This window comes from Diachasma alloeum, unplaced genomic scaffold (genome assembly GCF_001412515.2).
Source record: "Diachasma alloeum isolate Michigan unplaced genomic scaffold, Dall2.0 Dall_scaffold_00195, whole genome shotgun sequence".
Classification (NCBI taxonomy): domain Eukaryota; kingdom Metazoa; phylum Arthropoda; class Insecta; order Hymenoptera; family Braconidae; genus Diachasma; species Diachasma alloeum.
Window position 1 is genome coordinate 976,362 of NW_021680360.1, and position 11,619 is coordinate 987,980.

General features: G+C 36.1%; 1 protein-coding gene across 1 annotated transcript in view; it reads left to right on the plus strand.

Annotated features, from left to right (window-relative positions):
• Positions 1-11,619, plus strand: part of LOC107048591 (RNA pseudouridylate synthase domain-containing protein 2) — a 222,949-nt gene that overhangs the window by 4,422 nt on the left and 206,908 nt on the right. Inside the window, exon 2 of the mRNA XM_015271822.1 lies at positions 4,171-4,479. Within this exon, the coding sequence (XP_015127308.1) occupies positions 4,171-4,479 (309 nt within the window). The remainder of the gene's footprint in view (positions 1-4,170; positions 4,480-11,619) is intronic.

The following is an 11,619-nucleotide window of genomic DNA, read 5'->3' on the forward strand; positions in this document are numbered from 1 at the left end:
TTGAGAGTTCTGAATAGCCCATCGCTTAAATAGTTGGAATCAACGTTCACCCAGCTAAAAAAATCGATTTTGGCGAAAGTCGACTGACTTTCTCCCTGGAAAAATCCAAGACAGATCCGACACTTTGGCCCTCGTGACCCTTGTGACCCTTTGACCGACTTTCCCCCTGAAAAAATCCAAGTATACGAACACAACGAATTTTTGCCACCACTAGGTTCTCCCTCAGTTCATTATTTCTTGCATTGCACGGAGAGAATTATTCAGTAGTAATACCCCGAGAGCTTCAAAACTATGGTGTATTTCCCGATAGTTTCGTTGCAAACACTTGAGGGTGTCAAGTTTGGCAGGTTAAAAACCCCGAGCGCTTGCGCGAAGGCTTTTTCTGCAAAACTTGGCACGATGTTTTGTTTGCAGGGGAGCTTAAGGGAAATACCCGATTAATGTTGAATCTCGAGGGGTATTTGTTGGATTATTTTTCCCAACCGGATTTTGGCCAAGCAGAGTGCAGTGGACAACAGTAGGAGGTGATTTGGGGAAGATTTGAACAAATTATGTTAATAGAATACCCCGATTTCCATAGACTGTCAAATATAAGATTCTATCTGAAATGAGCCGAAAAAATGAAGAGCTATTGTGGAATATTCAGGTAAAAACATGAAGAACTACTGCGAAATATTCAAAAGCTATGAGGAAATATCCGAAATAAAACTGTCGGGTAGCCTCAAATACTGCGCTCTGATTGGTCGAAATCCGATTGGGAAAAATAATCAATAAACATGACGTGTCTTTTCCGTAATTCCGGAGCGAAATATGGTTGTAGAAAATTTTATGGAACTGTCACAGAATTTTACCATAGCGCTCCGTAATTTTTACCTGAATCTCCTGCGAAAATTTACGATACCGTCACTGAAATTTTCTGAGTCGATTTCGTAATCGGTGAATTGTGAGTTGCGAATTGTGAGTTTCGTAATTTTTACTGAACATTTCTCTCCATGTATTAGATCCTTCATCTCAAGATCGACATAACTCGACATAACTAATACGTTGATTCATCGAGGAATTAATCTAGTGTTGACCGTCATCGTAGAAATCTTGAATCGAGAAATGCTAATTCTCAGTACAAAAATCCAATACTGGGTAATTATCAATAAACAAGTTTCTTGACGCGAGTGAGATATACTTGAAAGTTTTCTTTTTTCACTGCACTGCAGTCACATCGAAGGATGTCCAGATAAATAATATACTACTTGTTGCACAATCATATACTTTCCAAGGTATTCAACGCTCCTTGGAACTTACTTTATGCGCACCACTCAAACTCGATTAGTTGAGTGGTTGCTGGGATATTTCTGTAATTGATTTTCTCGTCTTGATGATATTTGTGAAAGAGCTGTGCCGATTGTACCCATGAAAAACACTGTTCCCTGCTATTACTAGATATAACAGAGGTCTACACTGAGAGAAAAGCGAACAAGTTCTCGGAAGTCCTGTTTGGGCCAGCAAAATCGTTAATTGATAATTATAAAAAAAGTAATTGTTTGGATGTAATTTGAAAGTCTCAAACATGAATAATTGCTCTGCTTTCAACAACAATGAAATATTTGGCTCAAGAGGCGGATCAGTCATACAAGACGCTACCTTTTCATACTGTTTAAACTTTTTGTCTGAAATTTCCGGTACACTTATTGGCAATTTTTATCGAATTTAATTACCACTGAAATTTCAAGGAATTTCGTTATGCACTGAAAATTGAGAATTTCGTGGAAAAATCAAAGAGAACTGTAAATTTCAGTTCCATTTTTCCTGAAAATAAATAAAAAAACAGAAAATTTCGGTAAATATATTCTTAAATTTTCAGGACAGCGACACTGAATGCGATTTAGGGAGACAAAATTATAGAATTTCAGATTTCAGTGAAAATTCAATGTAATTTGGCAGTGAATATTCACATTAGATTGGAATTTCAAATGAATTAGGGAATGATCGTCTTTATGCTGTTTAAAATTCTGGAATTTTACTGAATTTTCAGTGAAACCTGAAATTTCAGGATTTTTTTCCCCCTAAATTTTGCTAGAAATAACATTTCTTGCCTGCACAGAGAATAAAATCTTTTGAAAAGACTAAATCTATTTTTCCAATAAAATTTTTCGATCTCGGCGCACGCTTTGCATGTTTGCACAAAAAAATCCCTTTTTGATCATTTTTTACAAACAATTTTTTTTTTGTTCGAATACGACCTGTTGGAGAACTGTTTTTTTTCTCTCAGTTCAGTTCAATTTCTTTTTGAGTTTCAGTCAACACAGGCGGGGGATACCCTCAATATATTTATATTTGGATGCCGTAAACGTGGGCAAGGAAATCGCCCTGATTATCTCATTAGTTTTTGACATGTTTATGATAGGGATTTTGTAAAGATCACGGAAGAACAGCCTTCAGGAGATTTAACTTAACACTACAAAAATAGATTTATGATATGTTGACAACAAAGACTACGTCTACTACGATCCCAGTAGCGGAATACTGAGGGATATGACACAAGTTCGAATGAATTTGTTGTTTCATTTTTTAAAATTCCTAAAACTAAATCAAATAATATTATTATATTTATTTTAGGAGTAAATACAACTTTTTATGAAAAAATATTTCGAGAATTTTCAATTATTCCGATGCTCTCCTTCAAAACCAACAACAGTAAAAACCCTCCAACCATCAAAAATAGCCCTCGAGAGTGCAGTTTTATTAGTAATTAACCAACGCTCCACTTTCCTTCTTTAAAGATGAAAAAAACTGACTGTGATGCCAGAGGAACACGTAATTAACGATTTCAAAAGAGCATAACTCAACAATGCTAAAATAAACTCACTCGAATTGTGAGGGAGATGTAGATATTTAGGCGGAATTCATCTGCTTTATCGACTCCATGTCCGTAGTTAACTGGTGAAGACCATCAGACATCATATCTGGCTATTAGGTTTTAGAATTTAGTTTTCATGGTGTTTTCATGATATCTGTTGTAATTTATATACCGATTCTGAGCTCCGACACGGAGTGAAATATTCAGTAAAAATTACGGAACTCGCAACTCGCTCACCGATTACGGAATTGACTCAGAAAATTTAAGTGACGGTATGGCAATTTTTCACAGGAGATTCAGATAAAAACTACCGAACACTCTGGAAAAATTCCGTGACAGTTCCGTAAAATTTCCTACAACCACATTTCGCTCCGGAATTACGGAAAAGATACGTAATTTTTATTGAATATTTCTCTCCGTGGATGTCTAGGGGTAATCCTTATATGCCCTCCCCTGCAAGGGTGGGCGGTGTGAGAAGGGAGGGGGAGGGGGTAGCCAATCATTTTTAATTCAGTAGCAAAGTGGTAAAACGGTACAAGTCAATTTTGACTATTGACCAGTTTTCAATGAATATCTCGGAATCTAAGGGAGATGGCAAAACTTTTGTTGTGATCTTCTTTGTAGAGTCGATTGAGAGTTACAACAAATGTAACTACTAAAATTTCGCTATCTCCCTTAGATTCGAAAATATTCCTCAAAAACTAAACTGAGAGATAAGTCGACTTAAATCGCTTTACCAATTCGCTACGGAATTGATCAGGTGATCAATTAAAAAAGTTAATTTCTCAATTATATGCTCAATATTTCCCAAACTAGTAGATCAATTGAGACGAGTCAGACATCTATTTTTTACTTCTCAAAATTCTATATGAAAAAGCTCCCTCAGCATTGTCTTCTAAATTGATTACTCTCAGAGACAAATGCGAAATAATCTGCACATAATTGTCACATTCATCTCCATCACATTTTTAACGATTCCAACGCTCTCGTCGAGCAACATCACCAGCCAGAGACCTTCGACCATCAAAAATGGACGGCAAAAGTGCAGTTTTAATAGTAATTACTCTCGATCCCCCGGGAATGAAAAAAAATTCACTCTAATGCCGGAGAAACCAATATGACTGATGCCACTGGAGCAATAAAAACCCGAATGGATTTCCCTTTATGTCTTTTTTTCGGTCACTTTCATTTTGTGTTAGTGACACAATACACTGTTGGACATAAGAGAGACACATAATGCCGTAGTTTATGTGCTCCAGAGTTGGGCTATGTCGAATGTACCATAAAAATGCAGTTGTTCCATCGTACTATTTCAGATCAAACGAGGCGGTGTCCAACGACAAGGTCCACTGGCGTCTCTGGTGGTTGGTATTGGTGGTGAACGTGAAGTGGTGGAGCATCAACGACTGGGAATACCACAGGAATTACTAAGGAGCTTGGGTGACCAGTGTTGGCTATCAAATAAATTTTCAAACATGGTGGAGACCAGTGGTCCACCTTTGGCGGGTCAGCCGGTTGACCGACAGACGCAATTTGGCAATGCCAGGCGTTTCGAGCCGTCAGACTGCATTTTTGTATTCAAGGATACGGAGTCGGATTATGAGGAACCACCGAGTGGCGATGAGGTAAGTGGTTTCTCGGTTTTTTTTGAGGAGTTCAGTTACTTCAAGAGTTGGAGGCGAGGGGCTATTCACAGGCGAATAGCCCCTCCTGGGTGACACCGCGATTACAAAATGTAATCGATTACCCAGGATTACGGGACTGATTACACTGATTACCATTGCCTATGGGATAACCGTGATTACCAACAGCAGAGAATGTGATTACATGATTATAAATGATTTCGTCGATTACATTCTGTGATTACATTTACAACCCACTTTTTTGTTTATCTGTCACACAGAATATTAAACGTGAAATGCGTTGAAAGATGAGAAACATTTGAAAGCTACTAGTGAATTTCCGTCGGAAATTTTTTAGAAATTTCCGAAATAAAATTGTTTGACAGCCTCAAATACTGCACTCTGATTGGCTGAAATCCGAGTGAGAAAAATAATCAGGTAAAAAAAATGAAGAACTACTCCGAAATATTCAAAAGTTAGGAGGAAATATCGGAAATAAAACTGTCGGGTAGCCTCAAATACTGCGCTCTGATTGGGAAAAATAATCTCTGATATTTTGCAAATTAACCCGTACGGCTTTTTCTATTCAATTACACGACACTGGCAATTATCTAAATACTTTCATTTTTTCCATTACTGTTTACATTTTATAATCAATAGTTTGTTTATAACACGTAAATACCAGGCTGAAGGCCCTCGGGCGATGCCCAGTCGCGAGTTTCTTTAAAAATAAAATACGAATTTCGTTAAAAATAATCATAATCGGTGAGCACTATTCAGACTCATCGACTATTCCCCGCCACTTGACTAGAAATAAAATGATGGTTTTTCTCGGATGCGCAATTAGTTTCTCATCGAGATAAAACGAATCGAAGTGGCAGTAATGCACTTTCTGTGAGTGAACCAATGATCAGTCAAATATGAATGGCAATGTCTTCACCGATAATCATCAATTTCCCCGGATTACCCAGAGCTTGATTCAATTTCCTCATTCGTCATTAGATCGAGTCTTTATAGAACTGGAAATTCTGAGTTTTAGAGTTCAAAGATTAGAGTCGGATTCTCGAACGGTCCATTAGTTCCTTGAATCCCAAAATGATCATCCAAAGTTTTACGGAGTGAATTTATATCCCTCTTCTTAAACTGGGTGAACGAAAAGGCTGATCGTCAACTTATTGGTCCGACAGCTCTCCCTTTTCCTTCATAATCCATTTATTATTCACGGATTACTTAGCTCCTCCACCGGTGATATCCGTTGAAATTGCCACTCGGAATTTTTTACCTCCCTCCACAATATTCTGATCTCCACTGAGTGAAAAAATTACTTTTGCAAAACAGTCGTTTATCATAAAGAACAAAGTTTCTGACATCTAGAACAAGATTCTAGAATTCAGAAACGTTTCGCTTGATTTGAGAACAATTTTTCGTGTTTGAAAAGCTCTGCGCGTGTGCGAATACTTGAAAAGTTTGTCCCAGTACTCTCCGAGATATTTACAGAGAAAAAACGGGGTTTCGTTTTCAGGAATATATCGACAGTTTTTGGGAATTGATTCTTAATGTTTAGAAATGTTTATTAGCAAAAATAATTAAACTATATGCAATACAAGACCATAATTTCCCATTTTGTTTTGATTTTTGTCATGCACTTCCGTGTTTCGATACACTGTTAGAAAATTACTCTTGAAATTTCAAGTGAAACAGCTTGAAATTTTCAACAACACGGAGAAAACTATTCACGGAGAGAAAAATTACGGAACAATTCACGTAATTCGGAATGGGGAATCGTTTCCCGGAAATTTTTAAAGAAATGGAAGAGAAGAAATCTGAAACGTTCAGTGAATTCTCAGGTTCATCACCGTACAAACTACGAAATTGTCACGTAATTTTTTTCGAAGAAATAAAATCGTACAGAAACTTCCCGACTTATTATGCCTCAAAAATCATAAATTCTTGAACGTTCAACAATTTTTATGAAGCTGGTGAATTATTTCTACGTTCCGTTCCGTAAAATTTCTCAATCATTGGGGAAAAATTACGGAATGATTTGTTGTCCCCACAGCGGTGAGTCATCAGACGGGTGGTTAATTTTTATACGGAACAAATCGTAGAAGTTACATGGCGATTCGTACAAGTTCAGTTCCGACTCGCACTTTTTATTGAATTTTACTTCGCTCGGGGATTACATTTAGAAACGTAATTTTTACGTTTGTTTTCTGGTCATTTTTATTGAATTTTTCTCTCCGTAAGGGACAAAGTTACATGAAATTTCTGTCTGTTTCTTCATTGACGAATCAGTTAATTTCTTGAATATTCAAGTAATTCTCAATGTTTAGGTCCATACGGCACCGAAAAACCCTGACAATATTGAAAATTCCGGCAAGAACTTTTCTGAATTCTCAATCTGTTGAAAATTGGATCGTATGTGATGTTCAATTTTCATGATTATTTTGGACATTCAAGCTTTCATTGAAAAATCAATGATTATTTTACATGAAAAACCCTATTTTCTTGAATGCGAAATTTAGTGAACATTTTCATTTGAAATAAAATTCAACCTCACAACATCGAAATTTCTAACAGCGTATGTAATATATTGATAATGTAATGAGGTACGATAGTGATCAAGGATGGCCAGCAATCCTCCAATTCTTCAATATCAAAAGAATTTCCGACTTACATTGGTCAAGGTTTAAATATACTAATCGAAATTTAAAATCAGTAAAATAATTGATAGTCTAAATTTGCAATTGATGATGAATTAAATCTTTAAAAATATGGAACCATAAATTTTCTATTAACTAGATAATACTAAATTTCGGATAAGGAATTTCCGATTATCCAAGTAATCGTCAATCTTCCTAACTCAATTACTGATTGATAAATAATTCAAAATTTGACTATTTGAATTGATGATTATTTCAATAATTGAAATTTAAAAGTGATATTAACTAATTGATCACTCAATAATTTAACAGTAATTATAATTAATAGATATGGCTGTCCCTGTAGTGATAAATGGGAATTTATTCGAGTTTTGTGAAGCGCAAACCTTCTGAGGTTTAAGCCATTGAAAATAATTTACTTCTCTCGAGTAAATATTGTCTGCATATTAGGAAATTTTTCTCTCAGTGTAGTGGATGGAAAGAGTTTTTCTCCCCCTCAGTGTCCTTATTCTTCAGTAACTTATCCCTGAATAAGTCCTGCATTGCGTACATCTCACAAAGCCGTAGAAAATGGCGTCACAATGGTGCATCGTTGCTCTGAAAATATCTCCTCGGCAGTGTTCTCTCGGTGCAGGGTGAGCGATCAATCACTCTTGAAGAAGAAGAGGCTCAAAACCCGAGAGCAGTGCGATGCGGTATGCCAGCCGTAAATAAACCAACACTGGCCAGTAACGCTTTTGACTCAAAAGCACTGATGTCCCTGACGTGATTCAATTCCGTTTTCGTTTTATCAGTATCGAGTAGCTCGAGGTTTTTATGACGTTCGAGGGTGGGGTGCTGATACATATCTGGGATTCAAATGTAAAGATTGATTTGAAAGGCAGAAAACTTTTTTTATTGTTCGATTTTTAGAGAAAAAAGTCATTGGATTTTTTTCTTTTGGGAATTTCACGGTCGAAAAAAGATTTGTTGATGTTTTTTCTATAAAGTTATTAGTTTTAGAGATATTTGTGAAATTATATGACCACATTTCTTGGCATGGCGTCCAGTTCCTTCATTAGGGAAATTAATAATTCCAGTTCAGTGGCTTGAATGATCTAAAAAAATAATTGCATGATTAATTTGTGGAAATACATATCGGAGGTTCGAATGAAAAGATTTACTTGAAAGGTGGAAATTATTTTTATCATTCGGAAAATAAGGTTTTCGAGCTGAATAATCGATTCTGTGGAAAGATTTTCAGAGAACAAAGTCAAGTATTTTTTTTGTGAGGAATTTTATTTTTTCGATAAACTCCGGAGTTTTATTTGTGAACATATTTGCGAAATGATTTGAATAAATTTTTTGGATTGGAGTTCAGCTCCTTCATTATGGAAATTAATAATTACATTTCAATTACTTCAATGATCTAAACAATAATTGAATGATTAATTTGTCGCAATTTGTTGTAATTTTAATCAGAATAGTTTTCAGTGTCGTATGGACCTGAAAATCAAGAATTACTTGAATATTCAAGAACTTAACTAATTCGTCAATGAAGGAATATCCAGAAATTTCATATAACTTTGGCGTTGTTAAAAATTTGAAGCTTTTTCACTTGAAATTTCAAGAGTAATTTTCTAGAAGTGTATTTACTCGAAAGACATATAAATGTTTCCTGAGAACAATCACTACTACGGGAATTATCATGTTCTGTGGAAATTTTCTTTTTTGTCCACAAGTAAATTGATTCAACACGACAAAGGATCTCTTCAGGGGAGCATATAATTTTTTGTCAAAACTAATTGTTTTTCTCTCAGAGTATTTGCTAAATGATCTGAGTAAATTGTTTGCAATGGCGTTCTGTTCCTTCATTATGGAAATTAATAATTCCTCTCCAACTACTTGAGTAATCTAAAAAAATAATAACAATTATTTTGGAATAAAGTTCAGGTCTCACTGAAATTATAAACAGAAATATGAAATAAACACCTCTCTCAGTGAAAGTTTTTTCTTCACAATGAAATAAAAAACATGTCTGAAAATCAGAAACCTGCTACCTCGACTTTTCATGCAGAGTTTAATGTTGAGAAAGTTAGTAAGCTCGTGAAAAATTTTTCTCACGGGCAATTTAGGAGTTTCAACGTTTGAGGAAATTCGCCTTTCCATGGGTATAAAAAAGCGTAAATCGTGTCACTGACAATCAGGTTTGCACGTTTTTAATGCCCAACCCAACAGCCCCATCTTTTACAACCTTCTTGGGTAAATTCATTTATTTTCGACACTCACTCGTCGTTTTTTTTTTTTTCACTTTGTTCTTTGTTTTCCTACCTATGAATTTTCCAAGTCGTGGAGTACCCGGGTAGGAAGGACTTTATTGCACATTTCGTGAGGGAGTTTAGAGGCCACTCGGAGACCCTCTCCCCCTTCTCCACACGCGTTACCCCAGCAACCGAGAGAAATACGAGGCGAGCGAGTCCTGCTTTGAAAACAGCTTTTCCTCTCCCTTTTGTATCCCCTATAACTCTTTTCCGTCTGATTATATCGTGATACTGGGTCTCTACTTTTTCATTCTCTTAGTTTATTTTTTGGGAGTTTTCGTTAACTCCTTTGACGAAACACCGAATTAAACCACTTTTTAGTTTGCTCGGGGCCTTTGTTGAAGGATAATTGGAATGATGCTGTAGAGGAGAACGGTAGATGTTGAATAAGGCTGCAGTTGCTGAGTGGTAGAACGAGTGATGCTAAGGGGAAACAGAATGCCGCTAATTCTCCAAATTTTGGAATAAATTTCCTGCCGAGAGATATTCATATTTTTACACATCGATGCACGCTAATGTCTAGGAGGCGATGGTGAAGATCAATGTGCTGTGGGTTCAAAAAATATTAATAACTTTGAGCAGAAATTTTGTTTGAAAATTCCGAGGAAACGATGGGCTTTTGTTACTCCTTAAGGATATCCAGATTTCACTGAAAATTGAATAAAATTTGAAATTTTTGAGCAACATTAGGACGAGAAATCCTCAACGTAGGGGAGGGTAGGACAAAACGGACCAGGCGGCTAAAACGGACCGCAGGGCAAAACGAACCACTGTCAGAAAATTGATAATTTTTGTGAAAAAATTATCATTATAATCATTTTGTAAAAAATTCAAAGTCATTTGGGGTTTGAGGTGATTAGCAAAACTGATCAAATTCCGGTTCAACGATACTTGTTGTCTATAAAATCCCCTGTGACGGTTACGATCCAAGAAACTCACTTTTAATTCAACATATTCAGTGTTCCTGATTTGAAGGAAAAAAAAAAAACAAAAATTAGGGATATTCGGTAAAGAGCGAAGGGTTTTGTAAGGTATAATACTCGGAATTATTATATATCATATTAGAATTTATTCGTGCTCCCGCGAACGGTATTAATCCTCCGATCGAGGATGTCCGAATTATTACAAATTGACGCGAAGTGACGTAATGAGGTATTCGGCTGCTAAGGCGAGCTCGGATACAATAGATTGAAAGAATGCGAAATAAATATAAGTAGCTTCGCTACAAAAAAATTACCGATTTTCTGTCAGTGGTCCTTTTTGCCCTAGGGGCCTGTTTTGCCCTCCCGGTCCGTTTTGCCCTACCCTCCCCTACTTCAATTTTCAATAAAAATATAAATATTCATGGCCAAAACATACTGGATTTTAAATTAACTGAAAATTCAAGCATATTTTTACCGCAATCCTACCGATTTCCATTAATTTCCAGGGCATAATTGAACAGATATTTACAGTTCTCATTAATTTTGCCATGAAATGATGAATTTGGAATGACAAAATTGCTTGAAAATTTTTTCATCAGTGCAGAACGTTTTAATACAAAATCAAATCTATGGATGTAAAAATTACAATTCTCTGTATAGTAAAATTTTCTGCACCGATATGATTTTTTTTCGGATAAATTTTACAGTTTCAGGACGATTTACCGTTAAGGAAATTTCTAGAAGTCAGCAGGAAAAAATTAACTATTGGCCGTGACTATTCGCCCTATTGCGTGAATCATTCCCGTACACTCCTTACACTCCACGCATGCGTGAAGTTTGTATGTTTCACGCAGCCGAATTTTCATACTGCTGTGTATTTCACGCAGTTGAAGTTTCATACTACTGTGTGTTTCACGCAGTTGTATTTTTATACACCTGTGTGTTTCACGCAGTTGAAGTTTTATACTACTGTGTGTTTCACGCAGTTGTATTTTTATACACCTGTGTGTTTCACGCAGTTGAAGTTTTATACTACTGTGTGTTTCACGCAGTTGTATTTTTATACACCTGTGTGTTTCACGCAGTTGAAGTTTTATACACCTGTGTGTTTATACACACATCTTTAAAGATGATGATGTCTCTAAAGATGTCTGTTTTCAATTGAAAAGCGCAATTGTGACAACATTGTCCAGTGGGGTCTAGGAGTCTCCCCTGGTTCAAAACCATCTTTAGAGGCCCTAGCAAGCCATTTCTCGA